The sequence below is a fragment of the Herpailurus yagouaroundi genome, unplaced genomic scaffold (genome assembly GCF_014898765.1).
Source record: "Herpailurus yagouaroundi ecotype Mexico unplaced genomic scaffold, PumYag 182, whole genome shotgun sequence".
Lineage (NCBI taxonomy): Eukaryota > Metazoa > Chordata > Mammalia > Carnivora > Felidae > Herpailurus > Herpailurus yagouaroundi.
In genome coordinates this window covers 15,613,271-15,640,491 of record NW_024412413.1, presented here as the reverse complement: position 1 = coordinate 15,640,491, position 27,221 = coordinate 15,613,271, and the positions used below count along the sequence as shown (strand labels likewise).

Genomic DNA, 27,221 nt, shown 5'->3' with positions numbered 1-27,221 from the left:
ATTATTCAATTATTGCCCCATTTTTATTCTAAATTAATATATAAATCTTTACTTGAATTTCCTAAATAATAGTAAAGACTTTTAAAAGTCTCAGCTCATTACATCCTTTTGATAAACCCTGATGTTGAAGAGAAAACTAGATGTCAAACCTACATATAGGCATATTATTTTAATCATAAAAATAAGCCTCCTTCAAGATAGTACTGTTGGCTGAGATCTTTAATTATAGGTCTTGTTCTTGGAAGTGTACAATTTTAGCTCTTACTATGTACCAACATCTTATTTACTAAAACAACACCATAATACATATTATCCCCATTTTAAACATAATGAAACTAAAGCTCAGAAAAATCAAGTAACTTCCTAGATCTCGCAGGTAAAAAATACAGCAAAGTGAAGACTGACTCTGGAAGTCATATTCTTTATTATAGCATGTAGCCTTTTACTAAAGTATATGGTAATGCATTGTAGTTATGATGTTAAATAACATTTATTGGGTATTTATTTTATCTGAGAACAGCACATGCACACTATCTCATTTAATTCCCCCAACAACCCTATGAGTAGGTACCATCATACCCATGTTACAGATAAGGAAATTTAAAAACATGACCAATTTATTAAAAATCACACAAATAAGTGGTACCTAGGAATTAAGCCCAGAACTTTAATGGCCTATGTGGACATAAAACTCTGTGTTTAGCATATAGTGCTTTGAAGATGTTGCACTTCGTATATATGTTTGTAAGTACATATTCAACATATTTTTTTTTCAACGTTTATTTATTTTTGGGACAGAGAGAGACAGAGCATGAACGGGGGAGGGGCAGAGAGAGAGGGAGACACAGAATCGGAAACAGGCTCCAGGCTCTGAGCCATCAGCCCAGAGCCTGACGCGGGGCTCGAACTCACGGACCGCGAGATCGTGACCTGGCTGAAGTCGGACGCTTAACCGACTGCGCCACCCAGGCGCCCCCATATTCAACATATTTGACAGCATCTTTGTACCTGTGGGAGAAAAAGAAATATATCAGACAAATCCTGCCCGCCCAAAACTGATGAAAGTGATAAGAAGTCTCCATAAATATAATTCAAGGTCAGAGGTGTTAAGTGCTATAAAAGTGGTAGAGATAGAAGAGGTTACTTCTAAGCTTACAAAGATGACATTTGCCTTGAAGAAACAAATTATTTCGGAAGGTCAGGGTTTAAGAAGACATGCTATGTACAGGAAGTAACATGAGAAAAGGCACATATGTTCACATAGATAGTAGAGAGTAGGTTTCTCAGCCCAGGTCAAGGATAATGTGACAGTAAATTGAGTGTGAGTTTTAGAAAGATGGATATATGTTGGAGGAGGATCTGACCCCTTCCTAGATAATGAGTTTAGATGTATTTTATTTGAGGTGTCCACTGTGGGGCGATTAAAGAAAAATGTCTACCAAGCAATATCATTCTCTTTTTGCTGCCAGCTTTAGAAAATGGGTTCCCTATCTCCTGAATGATTAAGACCTCTGTCAACCAAGTTGTCCAAGTTAGAAATCTGAGACATTCCTTGTCTCCTCTTTCTTCTCCACCCTGATGACCACTCCACCAATCATCCAGTCAGTTCTACTTCCTTAAAATCTCTTAGCTTTCCTTTTTTTTTTTTTTTTTTAAGTCGGCTCAATGTCCAATGTGGGGCTTGAACTCATGACCCCAAGATCAGGAGTCACATGCTGTACCAACTGAGCCAGCCAGATGCCCCTCACAGTCTCTTAGCTTTCTACTTCTCTGCTTAGTTCACATAACCATCATTTCTCATCTCATTAACTTTTTCTGGTTCTGTCCCATTTCTTGTTCATTCTCCATATTACCATCAGAATGATAATTTCTTTTTTTTAATATGAAATTTATTGTCAAATTGGTTTCCATACAACACCCAGTGCTCATCCCAAAAGGTGCCCTCCTCAATACCTATCACCCACCCTCCCCTCCCTCCCACCCCCCATCAACCCTCAGTTTGTTATCAGTTTTTAAGAGTCTCTTATTAACCTCTTTTTTTTTCTTCCCCTCCCCCATGGACTTCTGTTAAGTTTCTCAGGATCCACATAAGAGTGAAAACATACGGTATCTGTCTTTCTCTGTATGACTTATTTCACTTAGCATAACACTCTCCAGTTCCATCCACGTTGCTACAAAAGGCCATATTTCATTCTTTCTCATTGCCATGTAGTATTCCATTGTGTGTATAAACCACAATTTCTTTATCCATTCATCAGTTGATGGCCATTTAGCCTCTTTTCATAATTTGGCTATTGTTGAGAGTGCTGCTATAAACATTGGGGTACAAAGCTTCTGCACAGCAAAGGAAACAATCAACAAAACTAAAAGGCAACCAATAGAATGGGAAAAGATATTTGCAAATGACATATCAGACAAAGGGCTAGTATCCAAAATCTATAAAGAGCTCGCCAAACTCCACACCCGAAAAACAAATAATCCAGTGAAGAAATGGGCAGAAAACATGAATAGACACTTCTCTAAAGTAGACATCCAGATGGCCAACGGGCACATGAAAAGATGCTCAACATCACTCCTCATCAGGGAAATAGAAATCAAAACCACACTCAGATATCACCTCACCCCAGTCAGAGTGGCTAAAATGAACAAATTGGGAGACTATAGATGCTGGAGAGGATGTAGAGAAATGGGAACCCTCTTGCACTGTTGGTGGGAATGCAAACTGGTGCAGCCACTCTGGAAAACAGTGTAGAGGTTCCTCAAAAAATTAAAAATAGACCTACCCTATGACCCAGCAATAGCACTGCTAGGAACTTACCCAAGGGATACAGGAGTGCTGATGCATAGGGGCCCTTGTACCCCAATGTTTATAGCAGAATGATAATTTCAAAGCACAATCTAATGTCATCCCCCTGCTTAATACCTTGTAATAAGTTCCCCATTTCCTTCTGGATTAATTCCAACTCTTCATCATACAGACATGGACTAGTATATCCTCTCTTTAAAAAAAAAAGGAAAAGAAAAATAAACCACCTCTCTTTATCTTATAGTTGCTCTTACTACCATTCAATTTCTGTTTCTTTATAGTCACATCTTGAAAGGTATGTACGTCTGTCTGCACATTCTCATTTCCCAAATACTATGTAGAAACTGCTTTTATCAAGGTCACTGGTGATCTAGCATTGCCAAATCCTTACACTACTTGATCTTTCATCAGCATTGGAAACAGTTGACTACTCCCTCTATAAAATATTTTCTTTCCTGTATTGTCTTCCAGAGCACCACACTCCTAAATTTCCTCTTGCTTCTGGCTGTAACTCTTAATCTCTTTTATCAAGTTCTCCTCCTCCCAGCCTCTAAGTGGTGGCATTTTTCATGGCTCTATCATCTTCCTTCTATTTTCTATGTATTTTACTGTAGGCAATCTATTCCTATAGCTCCAAGCACCTTTACTCATAGAGAAGATGTAGCCCTGATGGCTGCTTAGGGCTTCAGCCACATATTCAACTTTGTACTTGACATCTCTGTGGGCATTGCAAACTTAATGTGTCTATACATAATTTTCCCCAAAACCTGTTTGTCAAAAATACATATCAAATCCATCTACCTTTCTCTCTCTCTGCTGCTTCCATTCTAGTTGAAGCTGTATTTGTTCCCTTCCAATCCATTTTCCACACAGCAGCCAGTGTGGTTTTCTTTTCTTTTTTCTTCTTACGTTTATTTTTGAAAGAGAGAACGAGCTGGGGAGGGGCAGGGAGAGAGGGGGACAGAGGATCCCAAGCAGGCTCGGCACTGACAGCAGAGAGACCTGATGTGGGGCTCGAACCCTCGAACGGTGAGATCATGACTGGAGCCAAAGTTGACACCTAACTGACTGAGCCCCCCAGATGCCCCAGGCAGTGTGATTTTCTAAAAAGCTTTAATTGGGTTGTATGTCTCTGCTTAAACTCCTTTAGTGACTTTTCATAGCAGTTAAAGTCTAATCTCCTTATCATGGACTGTAAACCTCCACGTGGTCTGGTGCCAGGTTATTCTCCAGTTACATCTCAGAGCACTCTGCCACTAACATCACCCACCCTGGCTTTCAAGACCTTAAACACACCAGACTCTGTCTGCAGTGCTCTTTCTTTGCACATTTAGCACCTTCTCACCATCAGAAGTTGGCTTAAATATCACTTTAAAATGGATCCTTTCTCCAGTGATTTTCTATCATACCATCCTCTTCATTTCTCTTATAACACTTTAATTTTTTGTTTGTCTTCCCCATTAGACTGTCATCCCCATAACACATAACAGAATAATGTTTGTTTTGTTCACCACCGTACAGCTCTCACATTACACAGTGCCTTGAATATAGTAGGCATTCAAGTATTGTTAAATGATTGAGAGGAAATTGAATGTGTACATTTCACATCTCACCTTAGATGTCACTTCCTTAAGAACTCTTTCCCTGAGTTGGTCTGTATCCCTCCCATAAGTTGGATTAGGTGCCTTAGATTTGTATTACCATAGTTTTTTACACTTAAATCAGTGATTCTCACTGGGAAGTGATTTTATTCCCCAAGAGACATTTGGCAGTTTCTGGAGACACTTTATATATATGTGTGTGTGTGTGTGTGTGTGTGTATACATATATATATATACATATATGTATGTGTGTGTGTGTGTGTGTATATATATATATATATATACATATGTATATATATATACATATATACATATGTATATATATATACACACATATGTGTGTGTGTGTGTGTGTATATATATATATATATATATATATATATATATATATATATAAAATTGTCAAATTGGCTTCCATACAACACCCAATGCTCATCCCAACAAGTGTCCTCCTCATTGCCCATCACCCACTTTCCCCTCTCCCCTATTCCCCATCAACCCTCAGTTTGTTCTCTGTATTTAAGAGCCTTTTATGGTTTGCCTCCCTCCCTCTCTGTTTATAACTTTTCTTTTTCTCCCTTCCCTTCCCCCATGGTCTTCTGTTAAGTTTCTCAAGATCCACATATGAGTGAAAACGTATGGTATCTGTCTTTCTCTGCCTGACTTATTTCACTCAGCATAATACCCTCCAGTTCTGTCCACGTTGCTGCAAATGGCAGGATTTCATTCTTTCTCATTGCCAAGTAGTATTCCATTGTATATATAAACCACATCTTCTTTATCCATTCATCAGTTGATGGACATTTAGGCTCTTTCCATATTTTGGCTATTGTTGAAAGCACCGCTATAAACATTGGGGTACAAGTACCCCTATGCATCAGCATTCCTGTGTCCCTTGGGTAAATTTCTAGCAGTGCTATTGCTGGGTCATAGGGTAGATCTATTTTTAATTTTTTGAGGAACCTCCACACTGTTTTCCAGAGTGGCTGCACCAGTTTGCATTCCCACCAACAGTGCAAGAGGGTTCCTGTTTCTCCACATCCTTGCCAGCATCTGTAGTCGTGGAGACACTTTTGATTGCTGTATTAGGTAGTGGTAGTGAGGGGGTGTTACTGGTATCTAGTGGGTGGGGGCCAATGATGCTATTAAATTTCTTATACATATTCTGAGAGAATTATGTAGTCCAAAAGGTCAGTAGTGCTAAGGCTGAAAACTTCTGGCTTAGACCTATCAGAGCACTTATCACATTAATCCATGGCTTGTATTTCTTTGTAAATGCTCCCCCATTCAATTTTAATTTGCTTAGAAGCTTGCTATTGGCTACCCAGTACCAAGGATTTTACCTTGGATTTATTAGATACTTGGTGTCTTCTTGAATGAATGAATGAATGAATGAATAGGTAAACAAATGAATATATAAACCAGCCATAGCACAACTAGGCTAACTTGGACTAACTTTTAGTATTAGTTATAGAGAGTAGTTGCTTCATCATTTAGGTGAAATATAACTTTTGTTACTTATGGAATGCTGGCATAAGAGGTTCTCTGTGAGATCTTGATGAGACATTGTATTTCAAAGGTGCATTTTATTTAAATTTAAAGCTAACCTGATGCAACAAAGGGACCCCAAGATAGAAGTGGTTTGAGGAATATTGGTGTTTTATTACCTTTTCAAGTGATAGTTCTGAGGTGATCCGATCTGGTTAGGTAGGTGAATAACTCTGCTCTGTAAATTTATTCAGTTGCCCTGTTTTCCTTGTGAGTTTGCAAGTCATGCTTCACTATCTCAGCATTGTCCTAGCATATACTGGGCTGCCACTTCCAAGTTCTGGGCTACAGAATAGGACAAGAAAGTAGAGAAAGAATGCTCACTGTCTTAAAGACCCAAACCCAGAAATGGCTTGCAACGTGTTCACATACATTCCATTGGCAAGAGCTGAGTCATATGGTCATATGGCCTCAGAGCAGGTGAGGAATGTGTCATAGGTAGGCACTCGTGGGTCTTGCCACACTTCTGTTACTATATCTGAAGGGGAGAATGGATTTTGGTGGACACTGATAATAGTTTTTCAATATAGTGTTGAGGAATTAAACTAAATCTTAGATAAGCATGTTTATGAGACAGTCCCTCATTACCATGGGATCTGAGTTAGTTTTACTACTTTCGTTATATAGTTCAAGAAAATTTATACAGTATAAAATGCATTCTCTAGAACAGTGCTCCTTAAATTACTTATGGTGAAGGGCCAAGGTTTTTGTTTGTTTGTTAATTTTTCCCTAATTTGCAGTAGACCAGTGCTTCCATAAAATACAATAAAAATGAAACATTAAAAGAGATAACCACATCCTTTAATAGTCACAGCAAAGTCAGATTACTATAAATGTTTCTAAATGCAAACTCAATTTTTTTATACCTATTTTCAGTTTGTGTACCTATCTCAATGCAGTCCAGTAACAGTTTGTGAACTGGCACCAATCTGTAGACACGTTTGAGTAGCACTTATATGTCGGGTTGCCAGAGTATAGGAAACTATTATGTCTGTATGTTTTTTTTAATTTTTTAAATGTTTATTTATTCTTGAGAGAGAGAGAGAGACAGAGTGTGAGTTGGGGAGGGGCAAAGAGAGGAGACAATCCAAAGTGGGCTCCGGGCTCTGAGCTGTCAGCACAGAGCCCAATGTGGGGCTCAAACTCACAAACTGTGAGATCATGACCTGAGCTGAAGTTGGATGCTTGACTGACTGAGCCACTCAGGTACCCCCTATTATGTCTGTATTTTAAGCAAAGACCCTTTTTTATGTATAAAATTTGACTTTTAATTTCTTAATATTTTTAGAAATCACCTTTTAAAACAGTATATAAATCATGATAGATCATTTGAATGTTCATCTATGCTTTATAGCATGTTCTGCTTACTTCATAGCAAAAGCCAAAGCTGATCTTAGTTTTACAGATTCATAGTGAAGAGCTTACCATCCTGGAGCTGGAAGAAGGTTGCCTTAGAAATTCTTAATGCATGATATAGATGAAGAAAGAGGCCAAATAGAGTGACATACTCAAGATCATATTTTTAATAAATGAGAGAACGCTGTGGTACAATCATTGACATGAAGTGGAAATCACATTGGAGTCAGATAATCTGGATTAAGTCCTGGCCTTCTATTTCTTAGTTAAGTGTCCTTAGACAATAGTTTAGGTAAGTGTTTAGTGATCATTTCTTACATTGAAGAACATATATAAGAAGTTTTTTGTACACTTACAAAACCACCCATTATGAAACCACTCCTTTTGATGCTGGTAAGTCCACTGCTCTTTCTGGATTCTGCTATATTTCATGGTAGAGGCTTACTGAGAACAGAAGTCATTTAATATAACTGCATCTATTTAAAATTATTTATATAAGGATCCTGTAGCAATGTGGAAAAATGCTAATAATTAAATTAAAAATTAAAAAGTCAGGACACAAAATATATACACGTTATGATTATAATTCTGTGTTAAAGTAATATGCATATGTTACTGATAATCAAGTAGATTGACTAAGAATAAATACTTCTGTCTCCTGCATTATAAAATATACCCGCTAGGGGTGCCTGGGTGGCTCAGTCAGTTAAATGTCCAAGTCTTAATTTCAGCTCACGTCATCATCACACAGTTGTGAGTCCTGCATCGGGCTCCATGCTGGGCATGGCCCCTACCCAGCTTGTGCTCGCTCACTTTCTCAAAAAGAAATTAAAAAATTATACACACACACATTAGCTGGTGTAATTATGACTGTTTTTCTATTTTCTTTAATAGTTTGGTGCGTTTTACATTTTTTTTTCCCTTTTTTTTTTAACATTTATTTATTTTTGAGAGACAGAGCATGACCAGGGGAGGAGCAGAGAGAGCGAGAGACACAGAATCCAAAGCAGGCTCCAGGCTCTGAGCTGTCAGCACAGAGCCTGATGTAGGGTTTGAACCCATGAACCATGAGATCATAATCTGAGCTGAAGTTAGACACTTAACCAACTGAGCCATCCAGGCTCCCTGGTGCATTTTACATTTTAAAGAACATATATATTTAAGTTATTTAACCTCTTCAGAAAAAAAGAACTTCATATGAAGACATCTAAGTTCTGCTCATATAAAGAGACATTTTTACCCAATGAGACAAACCATCTTACTAGTCCAATCACACGAATAGCCTTTACTACTTCTCTTTCCTTCTTAGAAAGGAGAAGTGTCCAGACAACATTAATAGACTTCTACTAATCCTTTAGATTTGAAGAACTTTATCTAGTCAGTTTATATTTTGGGTGCTAACTTGTGTGCTAGTTGCTCTACTGAGGGCTACAAGGATTATGAAGAATATGAATAATAATAATCACCATTTACAGAGTACTTATTATGTCCCAGAGTCTATTTCACAATAGCCCTATGAGATATAGATGATACTATTCCCTTTTTACACATGGGACAGTGAGGCTCAAAGAAGTTAAATAGCATGTCTGAATTACACAGCAGCAGAGCCTAGTAATATACCCAACTCTAATTCAGAAACCACTACAATTTATATTTTCTTCTGTCTTGAAAAAAAAAAAAAAGTGTCCTTTCTGCCATCAGAGAGCTTTTAGTAGTAACAGGAAGAATGTACAGAGCACCAAATGATTGCTATAAGTTATGGTTTGGGTATTCCTTGGAGAGAAAGAATGTTGGGAGCTGAAGTGGTTAGGAGAAATTTTATATCAAAAGTGAATATTAGGGGCACCTGGGTGGCTCTGTCAGTTAAGCGTGAATTCTTTATTTCTGCTTCGGTCATGATCTGACAGTTCGGTTCGTGAGATCAAGCCCCAGGGTGGGCTCTGTGCTGACAGTGTGGAGACTGCTCCGTATTCTTTCCCTCTCTCTCTCTGCCCCTCTCCCTGCTCATGTGTGTGCGCGCTCTCTCTCTCTCACTTTCTCTCTCTCTCTCACTCACTCAAAATAAATATTTTTCTTAAAAGTGAATTCTGAGGTTAGCTTTGAAGAATGGTTAAAACTTGAATAGTCAAAGAGGAAGAAGAACTGATGCATGTAGAGGGGAAGCAGTAAGAAAGCAGAAGAGCTTAGTGTGAGATAATTTGGATAGGAATATAGCTAAAGAGGAGGGTTTGATAGAAGCACAGTATGAAAGAGAAGCCTGAAAAAGTAGGTTGGAGATCTTAAATGCTAAACTGAGGACTCTGAGATTTTATTTTATAATAATATATAAACCTATACTGAACACTTACACATTCTAGGCACTATTCTAAGAGCTATACATGTGGAATATCATTTAGCTCTTACAGTAAATGAGGCCCAGAGAGGCCAAGTAAGTTGCCACAGTCACACTGTTAGAAGATGGTAGAAGAGCCAAGGTTTGAATACAAGGAGTTTAAATCCAGAAGCTTTGCCTTCATCACAGTACTGCTGTGGTTCTAGAGTCCATGGTAAGTTGAACAAGTTTCAAGCCCAGGACCATTGACCTTAAACAAGTAATATATTTCACACGTGGAGTAGTGTTTTGTTTTTTTTTTAATTTATTTTATTTATTTGTTTTTTCAATATATGAGGTTTATTGTCAAATTTGTTTCCATACAACATCCAGTGCTCATCCCAAAAGGTGCCCTCCTCAATACACATCACCCATCCTCCCCTCCCTCCCAACCCCCATCAACCCTCAGTTTGTTCTCAGTTTTTTAAGAGTAGTTTTTAATATTTAAGATAAGAAAGGTAATGTGACCAGACAGTGACACCCTGTTCATCTTGAGGATAATCAAAGAGAAGTTAACGTTATTTGTATTAATGGCTTTCAACTCAGCCTACTTTTCTAAGCTTATCTGGTCCATTGCTCTCACTTAACCCCAGTCCTCTAACATCCAAGTTGTGTCAGTCCATTGTTAACCATAGTTCAGTGGTTCACAGAGTGTAGCTTCTGAATTGGCAGCAGCAACTAGGAACTTGTTAAAAGTCCCAATTTTGGAACCTCACTCAAGACCAACTGAATCAGAAGCTCTGAGGGTGAAGTATAACAATGTATTTTAACAATCCCTTTAGCTGATTATGATCCATGATGAAGTTTGACAACCATTGCTGTAGTAGACTCTGGGATTTCAGTTCAGGAGAAAATTACTAAAATTTTTTGGCGGTACTGATAGTAACATTGGGGAACTATTTGGGATCTTACTCTTGAGTGTCTGCTCCTGCGTCCACAGTGTAACTTTATAGAAATAGCCATGGCTTGCTAAGCTAGTAAGCATTTTAAAAGGGCTTTTTCTCAGACTCTTTGATTCTTAGTAATATTTTGTAAGCATACCTCAACTTTGCTTTCTGACTTTCGTTCATTACAGAGAACCCAAACTCTAAGTGAAAGTTGTTAAATCAGAAAATATTTCCATTAATTTTGATAGAAAAAAATGTGTTTTGTAATTATCTAAGGTACCAAAATAATTTGAGATTGAAAAATATATATCAGTTGAACAATGAAAACAATTTTGAAAGTAAATAAAATAGTAAATAAAAATAGTCTACACCTAACCTCTAATGTAATAACAGTTTACTGTACCTGCAAAAAGAGGAAGAGAAGACTTGATAGTAAGTGGTGGCTGGTGGAGGAGAAATACAAAGGAGTCATTCTTTGGAAGATGCTGGAGAGTCAGGTGGTAGTAGTTTTAAGGTTAGAAATTTGTGGTTATCTTGCACTTAAAAATAGGTATAGCACACCTGATCCAGCCACAGGGCTACAGAAAACATGGCCTATTCTCTAGGAGCCTAGAGAAGGAGTGAGATGCTCCAATAACTTACTCTATACAAAAGCAAAAACTAAGATCTTGTTGGAAGCACAAATATCAAAAGAGGGAGTGACTAGGGAAGCTTATAGACCCCTCAGTCTTCAAACTAAAGCTGAGAAAAAGAGGGGGGCTCCTGACTAGAGGGCATGGTAGCATGTCCTTTCATGCCACAGAAGGAACAGCAGGGGAGGAGCTCAAGACAGATGTCAAGGGACTGGGAGTCATTTTGGAGCACTTGAGAAAAAGCGGGGAGTGTCTGTGACAGAGCAGTAGGAAAAGGATCACTAGGCTCATTCCAGATATGTCCTTGGGCATCAAGGGGCTATATAAAGTGTTTGAAGAGAGCAGAGCATGTTTTAGGAAGCATAAAATCAACTGAAAAAAAATAGTCACAGCATAGAAAAATACTGTTCAGGCAAAATAAAGGTGAAATACAAGAGCATCTTTGAAACACAGAAGGAGTGCATGCACTCAACAGATGGAGAAAGTGTAAAGAATGCTCCATCTTCAATTCTCTAGCTTGGTGTACATATGCAAAGCAAAATTTTTCTTTTTTTTTCTTTTTTTTTCAATGTTTATTTATTTTGAGAGAGAGAGAGAGCATGAGTGGGGAAGGGTGGAGAGAGAGAGGGAGACACAGAATCAGAAGCAGGCTCCAGGCTCTGAGCTGTCAGCACAGAGCCCGACATGGGGCTCTAACTCACAGGCTGAGAGATCATGACCTGAGCCAAAGTCAGATGCTTAACCAACTGAGCCATCCATGTGCCCCCAAAGCAAAACTTTTCTGATTCATCCAAATATACCTGATTTATTAATTTGGTCTTCATAATATTCTCTGAATAGAAATGATTATATTGAGTACAGCAATAGGTGTGTTTATAAAATATCACTTTTGTTGTATTTTGGGTAGGTCTTTGATTTTATTTTTTGAATTATAGTAAAAAAAAAAAGGCAGAGAAGAAAGAGTCATCATCCAAAAAAGTGGCTTGATTTTCAAGATACATTATGATTATAATAAAAAGCCACCTAACAGTCATTATGTGAGGCATGTCTATAATGAGAAATGGCATATTTAAGAACAAGTATAACCAAAAACTGTGCTTTAAAATTAGAACTCTTGTCTTTGGTTGCCAGTTGATCTCCAGGAAACCTGTAAATGAAGTCGTTTTTGTTTTTTTTTTTAATGTTTGTTTATTTTTGAAAGAGCATGAACGGGAGAGGGGCAAGGAGAGAGGGTGACAGAGGATTCAAAGAGGGCTCTGCTGACTGCAGAGAGCCTGATGCAGGGCTCAGATTCACAAACCATGAGATCATGAGCTGAGCTGAAGTCAGACTGACTCAGTCAGACTGACTGAGCTACTCAGGTGCCCCAGAAGTAGTTTTTAACTATAAATTTTGTAGGCTTTCTAATTTCTTTCATGTAGCCTTTTTATGTCCCAATGTTTTAGTCCATTTGGTCTATAGCCTTGTCTCTTCCTGTTTGTATTCATACTTTGTTCTTTCCCTTTCTTGAGTCTGAAGGTAGAGCAAGAAAGGAATCATATTGTCTATAGATTTGGGGGGGATTTTTTTGTTGCTGTTGTTATTTTTGGTTTAGAAAGTTAGGAGGTAAAGATGTCTATTTTACTAGATATGTAGAACTCCAAATTCACATATATAATATTTTATAATACCTTATTTATTATGTGTTTCTTAAACAGGAATGTAGATGAGTTCTCTCTTGAATAAAGTTATGTGGGTGCAAAGATTATCTGACTTCACCCCCAGAAATATACCACATAGGAAACAGTATGTAGAATTGGTTTTGTTTTGTTTTGTTTTGTTTTTTATCTTGGATATGAAAGATCAGAAATTAGAGAAAAATTGCCTTGTTTTTTGTATTTTTATAATGGGCACATTACACTTGTCCCCACTGCCCAAACTTATGTTCATTTTTAAAACAAAATGCTTTGGGGTGTCTGGATGTCTCAGTCCATTGGCTAAGCATCTGACTCTTGGTTTCGGCTCAGATCATGATCTCACGGTTCATAAATTTGAGCCCTACATCAGGCTCTGTGCTAATAGCACAGAGCCTGCTTGGGATTCTTTCTCTCCCTCTCTCTCTGCCCCTCCCCTGCTCACTCACTCTCTCAAAATAAATAAAAAACTTCAAAAAAGTTTAGTAAGACATTAAATGAAAGTCCTTTCTAGTCATCAGGGATGGCAGGTAGAATTGACATTATTATCAAATTTTTTTCAGCTTGTCAAGTTAATTTCCTTCCCACCTCCATCTAGAGAAAATAGTACAGTTGACCCTTGAACAACGTGGGGGTTATGGGCGCCAACCCCCTGCACAGTCAAAAAAAATTCTGTGTATATGGGGCACCTGGGTGGCTCAGTTGGTGAAGCGTCCGAGCTCAGTTCGGGGTCATGATCTCACGGCTTGTGGGTTTGAGCCCCACGTCGGACTTTGTGCTGACAGCTCAGAGCCTAGAGCCTGCTTTGGATTCTGTGTCCCTCTCTCTCTCTGCTCCTCCCTGTTTGTGTTCTATCTCTCAAAAATAAATAAATGTTAAAAAAACCTTTTTATTTAATTCTGTGTATAATTTCTGACTCTCCAGAAATTTAACTTACTAAGAGCCTACTGTTGACCAGAAGCCTTACAAATAACATCAACAGTCGATTAACGCATATTTTGTATGTTATATATTATTGGATTTATACTTTTACAATAAAGTAAGCCAGAGAAAAGTGTTAAAATCACAAGGAAGAGAAAATACATTTATAGTACTATACTGTATTTATTGAAAAAGATCCATGTATAAGTGGACCTGTGCAGTTCAGATCCATGTTGTTCAAGGGTCAACTGTACATTTAAAGTTGACATTGCCATAGCTGTACTACTAGGATGTACCTGAGAAGGTACACACAGCTTGGGATTCCTGCCAAGATCATAATGCTTGACCCATGAATAGCCTCTTTTTAAAGAGTTAAAGTCTGATGCTAGGTTAATACAAACTTTGTAAAATCTTACATCAGTCCTAGTTGGTGCTGTTGTTTTTATAAAATGCAACAGGTACAGAAATGGTCAGTAGTAAAATAGTTATACCTACTTGTTCCACATATAAGACATGAGCTTGAGAGACCCAGACCTGCAGTTTATGGAGAAGAAAGCTAGACATTGAATTTTGAGAGATGAACAGTGGTTCTTAAATTTAGCAATGACAGGAATAATTATTTTTCAAAAAATGCAAGATAGATAATATGTACTTTGGGTCCATCAGCTATGATTCAGACTAACTGCCTTCTATCCTGGTATTATATGTAGTCTGATGTTAAAAATCTGTTGAGAACAAAGCTATATAAAACTTGACCGATTCACTCTGGCCCTGTACAACTAATTGAGTCTCTCTAGCCTTCAATTTCCATATCTGTAAGTGAAAGAAGTGCAGCAAATATAAGGTCTCTTTCTTTTTTTTTTTTTTTTTAATTTTTTTTTGAATGTTTATTTTCGAGAGAGGGAGAGAGAGACAGAGACAAAGCACAAGTGGGGGAGGGACAGAGAGAGAAGGAGACACAGAATCCGAAGCAGGCTCCAGGCTCTGAGCTGTCAGCACAGAGCCCGACGCGGGGCTCGAACTCACCAGCCGTTGAGATCATGACCTGAGCCGAAGCCACCTAGGTGCCCCTAAGGTCTCTTTCACTTCTAACATTCTGTGACTTAAAAAATTAAAAATCGAGGCGCCTGGTGGCTCAGTCGGTTGAGCGTCCGACTTCGGCTCAGGTCATGATCTCAACAGCTGGTGAGTTCGAGCCCCGCGTCAGGCTCTGTGCTGACGGCTCACAGCCTGGAGCCTGCTTCGGATTCTGTGTCTCCTTCTCTCTCTGCCCCTCCCCCACTTGTGCTCTGTCTCTCTGTCTCTCAAAAATAAATAAATGTAAAAAAAAAAAAAATGTTTTTTAAAGTAAAAATCTTTTCTAGCCAGAACCTGACTGCTATTACATACATTGGTAGAGAAGTATTCTCTTTTAAATCATTTAAGCCAAATAATGACTTTTCATACTCATTCTTGTTTTTCAGAAACTCTGTGAAGGTATATTTAAAGTCCTTGTAAAGGACATCCCAACAACATGTCAAGTGTCTTGCCTGGAAGTTCTCCGCATTCTCTCCAGAGACAAAAAGGTTTTAGTTCCTGTAACAACCAAGGAAAATATGCAGATACTGCTGCGACTAGCCAAGCTAAATGAGTCGGATGATTCTTTGGAGAAGGTGTCCGAGTTCCCAGTTATTGTGGAGTCATTAAAATGTCTGTGTAACATAGTGTTCAACAGTCAGATGGCACAGCAGCTCAGCCTGGAACTTAACCTTGCTGCAAAGCTCTGTAACCTCCTAAGAAAGTGCAAGGACCGAAAGTTTATCAGTGACATTAAATGCTTTGACTTGCGCTTGCTCTTCCTCCTGTCACTTTTGCACACCGACATCAGGTCACAATTGCGCTATGAGCTTCAGGGACTAGCGCTGCTAACCCAGATCTTGGAAAGTGCCTTTAGCATCAAGTGGACCGATGAGTATGAATCGGCCATAGACCGTAATGGACCTCCTCTTTCACCTCAGGAGACAGACTGTGCCATCGAGGCCCTCAAAGCTCTCTTCAATGTGACAGTAGACAGTTGGAAGGCACATAAAGAGGTAAGGTTGAGAAGAATATTCTTATCTACCTATTATTTAATTAGTCCGGGGCATCCCTAGAGCTGCCTGTAAGGTTTTAGTTGACATTTGTTTAACACTTACTAGAAAAATAGGATGAAGATGAAAAAACAAATATTTTATTTTATTTGTTTTTTATAGATTTAAAAAAATGTAATTCCAATATAGTTAATATGGATTATTATTTTGTAAGATGCCAAATATAGTTCCTTTTCTGAGTTGTACCATCACATGTCTTTTTTTTTAATGCCTTTTTGAGGAATAAGGTTTAAATGATAATATTTGAAGGGAAATAAAACAATGTGGTTCATAAAGTTACAGGCATTTATGATGACTGACATCTTAAAAAAAAGATAAGATAATCAGGCCAGTTAAAACTGATCAATCAGAATTGATGTCTCCTCAGTAGAGTAAAAGATGCTGTATCACCTATCATCCCAGTCTCCTAGAGTGTTATAGTATTAGATAACTATCAGAAATGTAGGACTACAACTAGATATCCAGGCTGGTACACAGTCCTAGGAAACAAATGTAATTACACTAATGTGTGAGAAAGGTTTTTTTCTAGACTAAGATCCTTTTCTGTGGCTTGGACCATACAGCAGCCCAAAAGTGAGGCAGATTTGATAGTTTATATCTAAGTACCCACAAGAACAATATGCTAAACAAGAAAGTTAGTTTAAGGAAGAAGACAATTGTAAATGAAGTAGACAAACTTTTTTCCTTGCTTCTAGAATCTCAACATTTCACGTTTACCCTATTTAACCTTAAATAATGCGTGAAATTGAGCCCCTGCTTTAAAAAGAAAGAAAAGAAAAGAAGAAAGAAATGCAGTATGTTGGTGCCAGAGCAAATTATCTTTTCTGACAATTGACTTTAGGACCTAGGGCTAACATTTTGCTGTGTCCATTTGAAACAGTTCTCACCATGAATACCGATCTGTTTTTGCCAGCAACCTACTTTGAGAAGATTATCTCAGTGCAGTGCTATAGTGGGAGAATGCAGGCATCTGAGTTTTAAAGTGCAAATAGGTCTATATTTTGAAACCAAATATTTGAAGATCAGTCCTAACAGCTGTTTTAGATGACTGTAGTATGGTCAGTTTTTCCTGAGACTGGCAGGAAAACATGTGGAAAGCCCACATGCTCCATTTATGCTTTGAAACCAAATATTTGGAAGTATTTAAAATATTATGTCTCTATGCTTATTTGGTACCTTCTATGGTTATTTTTCTTACGCTGTTTGTTTTGGTGTTTTTAAGTTCTCCATTTAGTTGCAAGAGCTCTTCTGAGACTGTTGGTTTTTCATTGTTGGGAGGCCCTGTTATTTAAATTGTGCCCAAAATAGTAGTTCACACTGTTCAGATTCCCAACAAAAGGGTGTATAAGTCAATGACTGCTTATCAGTATATGTATGGAATGACATGTAACATGTATCAGTAAATTGAGATTAGCCCTCATGAGTGTGCTTCAGTTAGAAGCAATAGTGGGGCTGGAAGAAGCCTTAGAAGATTTTGAAGCAGCAAATACTCATTCTGTGGCATAGAAAGTTTATTTTCCGAAAGATACATGAGAAAGGATCAGTAGTCCTGAAGCAGGCTTCTCAGCAGATGAAGGGCTTCTTGTGAGTTGTGGTTCAGTAGATGAAGCTGTTATAAAATGTGCCCAGTTAATGTTAGTCTGGGCTATTACTGAAGTTATCAGAAATTTAAACAGTAGTGAAAGTAGGATCTTGGCAACCCATTTAGGCAGGAGTGTGGGAAAGGTTATTTTTAAACCAGTTGAATCTCTGTGGGTCTCCAAATTCAAATTTTAGCAAACATTTAGTCAATCATTCAGTTAGTCAATAAATATTTATGGCCAGTTACAGGGTATCATGCTGGCATGTGTAATATGTTGGCAAATAATAGACCTAGTCTCTGCCTTCAGTTTTGTTGGTGAGACAGGTAGTAAGTAAACAAATATATAATTCAAATTGTGTTAAGTGCTAGGAGAGAAACCGTGCATTCATGATTGAAAATACTTAGCACAGAGAAGACCATGAAGGTGTCTCCTGAGATAGGAAGACTGAGAATGATAAAGCTGTTTGAAGATTGGGGAGATGGATGTTTCCCTGAAATCAGAACATAGAGTACCTTTTAGGGAGGTACCCACAACTTAGCATAAAGAAAGTCTATAATAAAGTTGCAGAGAAACTTGCCGATAAGAGTCCATTTACTTAGATTTTTTTTTAAAGTTTATTTATTTATTTTGAGAGATATGTGGGGGGAGGGGCAGAGAGAGAGGGAGAGAGAATCCCAAGCAGACTCTGCACTGTCAGCACAGAGCCTGACACGAGGCTTGATCTGTGAGGTCGTGACCTGAGCTGAGATCAAAAGTTGGACACTTAACCGACTGAGCAACCCAGGTGCCCCCATTTACTTGCATTTTAATAATTCCTTGATTGTCAGATGCATGGCATCTTTCTCCAGTTGAGCAAGCACCTAAAGAATTGTTAGTACCTTAAATACCAACTGAAATAAAGGGATAATAAAAACTTACTTCTTACAGAAGAATCCAATTTTAAAATACAGTGTTAAAAATAACTAATATTATTTTCTTTTAATCAAAATGCATGCTCATTGTAGTAGATCTAGAGGAAAATTGCATATGAGCAATAAGTACAAATCACCTATAAGCTTACCACTCAAAGATAAGCACTGTTTGTGTTTTAACGTATATCTTTCTAACTATTCTTCATTGTAGAATATATAAATATAAACATGTATAATTTCTTTTTACAAAAATGCAGTAATTTTATAATCTTTTTTTCCTCAGTAAATGTTCTTGAAGAGTAGTAGTTTTCAAAATGTTCCCTGAAGCCATAAAGTTCCTAGGGGTAGCCTCTGATGATGAGTGGACAGCGTTCCAGGTTCCCCACCCTCACTTTCAAAAGAGTATCTTTGATTGTTGCTGTTGTTTTTTTCTATTTATATTTAGGTTGAAGGGCACCTGGGTGGCACAGTTGGTTGAGCACTCAGGTTATGATCCCAGGGTTGTGAGATCAAGCCCCGCGCTCAGTGTGGAGCCTGCTTAGGATTCTCTCTCTCTCTCTTTCTCTCTTTCTCCCTCTCTCTCTCTCTCTCCCTCTCTCTCTCTCTCTCCCTCTCTCTCTCTCCCTCCCTCCCTCTGCTCCTCTTCCCCACTCGTGCTCTCTCTCTCTCTAAATAAAATGAAAAAAATTAAAAACAATTTTTTAAAATAAATTTAAGTTATAACTGGATATCATTTGGGGATAAAAAGAGTTCTGCAACCAAAAAATAATGTACCAGTTTATTTTCCTGTTAAAGATTCATAAATCCTTATGAAGGAATACCCTTCATAAGTAATTTTATATTTAATAGGTATATTTATACTTGAGTATTCCTTCATAAGGATTTATCAACCTTTAACAAATTCCCTATGAGTAGGCATTTAGATTGTTTGCAGTTGTTTACTATTGTAAATAGTAACACAGTGAATTTTCTTATTGTAAAATTTTGTAGATAAATTCCTAAAATTGTTGGGTCAAAGGATTTTTTTTTTTTTAAACCCTAAGGGTTGTTAATATGTATTGTCAAATTGACCTTCAGAAGATTAGTGCTAGTTAATACCTTTCCAAACCCTGGGGATTGCACCTTTAAAGATCTTTATGACCACAGCTCAACCGTTAGAGAAAATACAGATGTTTGGTTTTGGTTTTAACTGTTTTAGTAGGTATTTCTATCACTGTTCACTTACAATTCATTAAAAACAGAAAATTAATGACTAGGTTTTTCTTGAGGTTTAGCAGATTAGTGCCATTTGTTCATTTTAGGTTCATGTGTTAAATTCCTGCCTGCCTGCTGATACCATCAGGAATCTGAAGATTCCTTTCTATTCAGTAGTTGGCCTTATTTCCACACGGTGTCCATCTGTCTTCCTCACTTCCTTCCTCTTTCCCTCCCTTTCTCATTCTCTCCCTTTCCTAAAGATAGTATGTTTAAGAGGTCAAAAGACTCCTTTAGCAGGACCTGAAGTCAGTTCTAGAAAAGTTAAATGAAATGGTCTTGTCTTCCTCCTGTTTTAACACTTTTGCTAAATCTCTTTGTTGGAGGAAAGCATGTTATTCTGGAAATCCCTTACTTAGCACACTTTCCCTCTGCACTGCTTCCCAGGTCATCAGTGCAATGTAATGAGAAAACATAAGGACCAACAAACATGTTAGAGCCAGACACCCAAGTGCAAGCAGGGAAGTAGTACCACTATCTGTGTGGTCAAAGGATGTATTAGAGTGACAGAAAACAGTGAATGTCCATAGAAGTTAATTGGGAATGTCACACTGTCATAGAAGAGGTTAGTTCCATAATTATTTAAGAGACTTTAAAGGAAATATGGGAAAAGGACATAATATTAATTTAAAAAGCTTCAAGCTGTGTCATGCTTGTTTGTTTGTTTTGGGTTTTTTTCTTGGTTTTTTTTTTTTTTTTTTTCTGAATCATTTTTGAGTAGACATTGAGTGCCCAGTATGTGCCAAATTCTATGTTGGGTATACAAGATGCAAGATGAAGAAATCATCACTGCCTTCAAAGAACTAAAAGATTAACAGGAAAATCAGACACATAAACATAGATAAATATACGACTGTTTGTTACATACTATTCTTCTCTATATTTTCTATATGTTTAAAAACAGGAAAGAATCACCTCAGTAATGCAGAGATGTTTCAAATGCCATATGTTCTAGATCATTGAGGGTATGTCTGACCTCCCTGAGATAGTCTTTCTGCTAGCAACATACCCAGTACAGAGTAGACTTTCAGCAAATTTTTGTTTAATGAAAAATAAAATGTGATATACAGAAATACATAGGAGAAAAAGCCCAAAGTTAGCAGGGAGGGAGGAAAAATATATGGTACCTTTTAAATTTTCAAAGCTTTTAGAAAATTCTCTAGGAGCCTAAAACATTTAATAACATTATTTACAGCAGTAATTTCTAGCCTTTTTAGAGTTAACACTATCTATTTTATAACATTTATATCTCCCCTTGCAAATTAATTCAAAAAAGCATTGATTATTTTATGCCCGTCACCATGTTAGATGCAAAAGATGCAGAGGTAAAATACATAATCTTTACCTGTAAAGAGATAGAGATTTTTAAATATACACAGTTTAGTAGGACAAATAACCATGGTAGAGGTAAGCAAAAGGAATAGGGTAAAACATAGGGTAAAATGCTACCTGAGATACAGCTATATTTCTAGGTAAGCATGCATACATTTGTATGTGTGCATGTGTGTATGTGTGTGTCTGTGTCTGAGTGTCTGTTTCACTTTTTATAGGATTGAAATTAAATTTTCACAGGACACGTTTCCTAAACCTTCTTGAAGAAATTAGAACTATCCTGGGGTAACAATACCAGATCAGGACTGGTTGGTGAGCAGTATTCTCCCTTCAGACTTTCTCAGGCATTGTTTACATCAGTTGACACTTTGAATGAAAAGATGTGAGGAAACTGACACCTTTAACAAATAAAAGTGAGATCTTCCACAGTTTGCACAGAACGAAAAAGCAACAGGACCGTAGTAGAATCTTTAATTAAGAAGTGAAGCCTGTATAGAGATCCCAAAGAATTTTCTGAGTTTTTATCTACCTTTTAATTGAGTGTTGTTATCTCACTTTGATGTCCACTATCACAACAAGCCTATTTGCTTTCTCTCTCTTCCTCCTCCCTTTGTCCTTGGTGACTTTTTTCTTCTCAATCTTTGGAGATAATATGATTTCAGAGGAGAGAATATTGATGTCTTAAAGATACCAAAATTAAGATGAAGCAAGTAAATTATAGTTATATAAACTGTATTTGTATAATGTTTTATAAAGAACAGTTATATTTAACCTTTCCAGCATCCTTGTGATACAGCAGCATTAACTACATTTAACACATGGAGACACGAAAGATCAGAGTGTTTAAATTACTTACGGAAAGTCACATAGCAGACTAATAGTATAGTATCCATTCTAACCTTTGTTAAATAAGACTTCTTAATGATAACACTCATTTAACCAATATTTATTGAGACATAGACTAATGGAATAGAATAAAGAGTCTCGAAATAAACCTACACATATACAGTCAACTGGTTTATGATACAGGTAACACTGAAGTGCAGTGGGGGAAAAGTGGGCTTTTTAATAAGTTGCCCTGGATCAATTGAAAGGCTGTATGGAAGAAAAACGAATTTATTTTATTTTATTTTTAATGTTTATTTTTGAGAGAGACAGAGCATGAGTGGGGGAGGGGCAGAGAGAGAGGGAGACAGAATCTGAAGCAGGCTCCAGACTCTGCGCTGTCAGCACAGAGCCTAATGCGGGGCTTGAACTCACAGACTGTGAGATTATGACATGAGCTGAAGTCGGACGCTTAACCGACTGTGCCACCCAGGCATCCGGAAAAACAAATTTAAGTCCCTACCTTATACCATACATAGAACATTAATTTGAGATGGATAAGGACCTTAATATTAAAAAAGGTAAAATAATAAAGCTTTTAGAAGAAAACAGATTATATTCATGACTTTATCCTAAACAAGTCAAACATTTCTTAAGTAGCAAAGATTTCTAAAATAGGACAAAATAAAAACCAAATCTTAAAGCAAAAGTTGACAAATTGGTCTTCATTAAAATGAACTCATCAAGAGAAGAAAGTAAAAAAAGCAGGCCACCAAATGGGAGAAGATATTTGCAACACATCTATAAATAAAGGATTGTATCCCAAATACATTAAAATCCATACAAATAAAGTCAGTCAACCCAGTAGGAAAATAGTCAAAAGGCTTGAACAGGCACTTCACAAAAGAGCTATCCAAATGACCAGTAGTTACATGAAAACTCCTTAGTTATCAGGGCAATGCATAATAAAACTATGAGACCACTGCACACCCACAAGAATGACTGAATTTTAAAAGACTGACAATACCAAGTGTTGACACAACTGTAGAACAACTAGTGAGAGTATAAATTGGTATAAACACTTTGAAACACTATTTGGCAGTATATTCTGAAGTTTGACATATGTATATGACCTGTGATGCAGCAAATGAAATGTAAGAAAGTACATTCACAGCAGTACTCTTCAATGTAGTCCCAAACTGGAAACAATCCAAGTGCCCATCAAGAGTAGGATGGATAAGTAAATTGTGATATATTCATTGTATTTAGCAGTGCTTTCTTAACCAAATTGGTGAAGGATCAGATTTTTTGCCCTTGCTTTCAGAATGAAATTCTTGTATAGTGCAATATTACACACAATGTCAAACTGGAAAAGTTCCTAAATGCTCACACCTTCTGCACTCATGACACTGCAGATCAGTGGCAAACAGGGTGCGGACCAGCAGTGATCCACAGACTACATCTCAAATATTACTGCTCTCAAGTGATGAAAATGAACACACTGCACCTAAATACACATGACAACCTGAAAGAATCTCACAACCATACACAAAGGGTCTATATTTTATGATATCATTTAAGTAAAATTCAGTGAAAACAAAAAATCACTAACCCGCAATGTTAGACATTCAGATTACCCTTGAGGATCAGGAGATTGTCATTTGAAGAGGCCAATTCTGGAGTTCTTAATCTTAGTGTTGGATCATTTTTGTGCTGGTTATATGGATGTGCTCATTTTATGAAAATTTATCTGGCTGCCCACTTATGACTGGGACTTTTTTTTTGTTTTACTTACCATTTACATTAAAAATTATTGAACATCTACTAAGCACATGCACTCTAAACTTGTAAAGGTAATAGAGTACTGGAGAAAACAATGGATAGTGCCAGTATGTAAAAAAATGTGGCATTACAAATTAATGATTTTATGAAAGGAATCATAACAAGATACAGCGATAGAAAATAATGAAAGAAGAAACCTACTTAGATATGGTCTAAGTAGGTCTTTTCTAATGAAATGGTCTTTCTAATGGTCTTTTCTAATGAAATATTTTAGCTGAGATCTGGAATATGAAAAGGAATCAGTGATGCTGAGATTGGAAACAACAATCCAGGGATTTGACAGTTGTTTTGAGTAGAGAAAGGGAATTTAGTGGATTTATAGTAAAAGAGGACATTGAGGATATAGGTACAACTTGGGAATTGGCGTTATAAAAGTTGGGACAGGAGGAAATGGGATGGAAAGAAGTAGGATTTTGGTTTACAGTTGCAAATAGAAAGACCACAATGGATAGTTTTGCAAGAGGCTTGTCAACATCAGCATGAGAAGAAATGATTGTGATATCTAGAATAAAGGAAAATCTTCTTTGAAAGGAAGTGCATTCCTAGTTAATTTTCAAAACCGAGGAAAATATGATCTTATTAAGAATTAAGAAATGGAAGAATTTTACATGTGTTTCCTGTGCTTCATGTAATTTGGGGTAAGCAAAAGCATATTTACATATTAGAGAATTTTGATCCAGGCATTTGAAAATGGACAGTGAATGGGACAGCGTTCGTTTCAACCCTACCAGTCCTGGTGTCTCTGACATTCTACCGACCCCCCTCCCCTTTTCTCTATTCCTTCCCCAACACATGATTATTTTACTATCACTCATTTCAGCTCTATCAGTCTTACTTACCTTTTGTTTCCTTCTTCCCTCATCCTTTCCAGTCACCTTCAAATGTTTCATTCCAAGTACTAAGCACTTCCATGTGTATCATCCTCTTTAATCCTTTTATAACCCTACCAGTCTCATATTTGTGGAGATATGTGTGGGGAAACTTTGGCTCAGAGAATCTGTATGACTTGTCTAAGGTCACAGCCTAGACTCCAGACTCCAAGTGAAGTGCTTTTTTACCATTATGCTACTGAGGCCTTCATCTCTTCCAAATGAACATATGATGGTGTTTGGCTTAAAATACTGTCATCTGCATTATGAGTAATGCAGTTGTGCTCTATTGTTTGTTAGATCTTATAGGAGACATCATCTCAGAGGGCTGAGTTATATATATGAATATATGTATAATATTTAAGTATATTTCACTTTATATAGACTTGAGATTATATGTAAAACTGAAGTTTTTAGATTTAAAACATTTTTAATAAAGTTTTTAAATTTTTAAATAGTTTTTGAAGTAATCGGAGACTTCCTGAAGTATAGCATATGCAGGATCTCTATTATAATTATCATTTATTTTACATGTCTTCTTAGTTACTAAAAATCTGGAAGCAGAGAGATATGACCTTGATGCAGGTAATTAAAGAAATTATAATGGCCCCAAATCTCAAGAAGAGGCCCAAAATCTCTAAAAGAAGAGGAGGTAAACTAAGGGATTATTCAAAACTTAGCTTATTTCCTACTGCTTGCCTTCTTCCCTCTGACTCTCTCTGTGTCTTTAATAACAATGAGTAAACATTGGAAAAATAGGAGATTAAACTCAGATCACTTGTTTTTCATCACTTACTGGTAATTCTGGGGGAACTAGCAAGATTTGGGGGAACTAGGAGATTAAGAAGACTCATTAATGAAGTTGACAGATTTTACCTTTTAATTTATTGCTTTTGAAATAAGAAATTAGGCAGTTAAGTATGTACAGCCCACTGTTAAAATATCTGATAGCATTACATCTGTTTGAACTTTTATAACCACTAGTAAACTCTAACAGTATACTATCAAAAGAATCTATAGACTTTCTGAAAATGGAAAAGATCCTCAGGTGAATTGAGTCTTAAGGTAAAAGAGAGTAGGAATTGCATGGCTGTTGATCTTGTCTCTCTTTGCCTGACATGCCATAAAGGGAGTGGCTAGGTCAGCATCTTCTGGTTTTCAGCCACTTCTGGAGGTGGCTGTTCATGTAAGACAGTAACTATTAACTTAGTATTGAGAATTTTGTCTACAGTGTCCTGACTTCTATTATTTATGATATAAGAATGACTGTTTAGGGGGACAAATGGTCCATAAGATGGCTCCCAGGGATGCAGGAATACACCAGACTCCTTCACTAAAACATTCAATCCCCAATTTTTCCTCTTGTCTTTTTTATTTGCTGTAGAGTGATTCTCATCAGTTCCGTGTCATGGCAGCTGTCCTTCGCCATTGTTTACTAATCGTAGGTCCAACTGAAGACAAAACAGAAGAGCTGCACAGGTAGGTAACTTCTGTGTTGATATCTCAGTAAAGGACATCATCAATTCTCGATGTTTTTATGCTTCTAATTTTAGTTGTTATGAGCACAGGAAAGTGAAAATATTCTAGTGAATCAAGTAACCGGTAAGTCAGAAATCACTACCATGCCCTGATGACAAATTTTCATTCTGTCCCCTTTGGAGACAGTTTGGCATTTGTTGCATTCAACAATAAAACCCAAAACAACAGTAATAATAGCACAGTTCAATAGTTATTGAATAATGGGGCACCTGTGTGGCTCAGTCGGTTAAGTGCCCGTCTCAGCTCAGCTCATGATCTCACAGTTCATGAGTTCAAGCCCCATGTCGGGCTCTGTGTTGACAGCTTGGAGCCTGGAGCCTGCTTCAGATTCTGTGTCTCCCTCCTACCTCTGCCCCTTCCTTGTTCACGCTCTGTCTCTCTCTCTCTCTCTCTCTCTCTCTCTCTCTCTCAAAAAAAATAAACATTAAAAAAAATTTTTTTAAGTTATTGAATACTATATGTGACATTATGCTAAGTGCTTTATAAAGATTAACTTCTTTTAATCAGCACACCAGCCTTATCAAGTGGGTACTATTTTTCCCTTTCAATAGATGATGAAATTGGGGCATAGAAAGATTAAGCAATTTCTCTGCGATCACACAGCTCTATTAAGTGACAGAGCTTGTATTTGAACCCTGCTTTTAATTACTACACTCAAACTAATGTTTCCACTAATTTCATTGTAAGAGTATTTACCAAAAAGTGTATCTTAAGCAATATGGATTAATTAAATTTTAAAAACCCATTATAAGAATTGGGTCATAGTCTCAAGTATTAATATATAAAAAATAGTTCAAGTTTTGTGTCTTGCCTGTTGGAGCTATTAATGGACAGCTACTAAAATGTATCATTCTCTGAGAACTGAGTTAATACATTTTTCTCCTTCTTTTACTTTCTATTCTAGATCAGATTTGTATTAACAACACTTACAATTTTAACATAAGACTGCTTAGGGTGCTTTATTCTTTAAGAATATAAATGGCATTTTAAACAACTCCAATAAATTCAAATCTGCAAACAAATAACTTTGGTGTTAACTCTCTTTTACAAATAAACTTAAAATTGGGTTCTTCATAGCTTTTGAGCATTTACAGTATTCTTTTTTCCAAAATATGGCTTAAGTAAAACTTAATAGAAACACA

At 37.0% G+C, this 27,221-nt stretch overlaps 1 protein-coding gene across 7 annotated transcripts in view; it reads left to right on the top strand.

Moving 5' to 3' along the window:
* The window catches only part of RIC8B (RIC8 guanine nucleotide exchange factor B), a 102,899-nt gene that overhangs the window by 25,832 nt on the left and 49,846 nt on the right, over window positions 1–27,221 (top strand). For all 7 annotated transcript variants that reach the window (XR_005795315.1, XM_040491001.1, XM_040491005.1 and 4 more), the window contains exons 3-4: window positions 15,259–15,867; window positions 25,925–26,019. Coding sequence is in view for 6 of the 7 variants with exons in the window: in XM_040491001.1 (XP_040346935.1) it covers window positions 15,259–15,867; window positions 25,925–26,019 (704 nt within the window). In the remaining variant the exon portion in view is untranslated. The remainder of the gene's footprint in view (window positions 1–15,258; window positions 15,868–25,924; window positions 26,020–27,221) is intronic.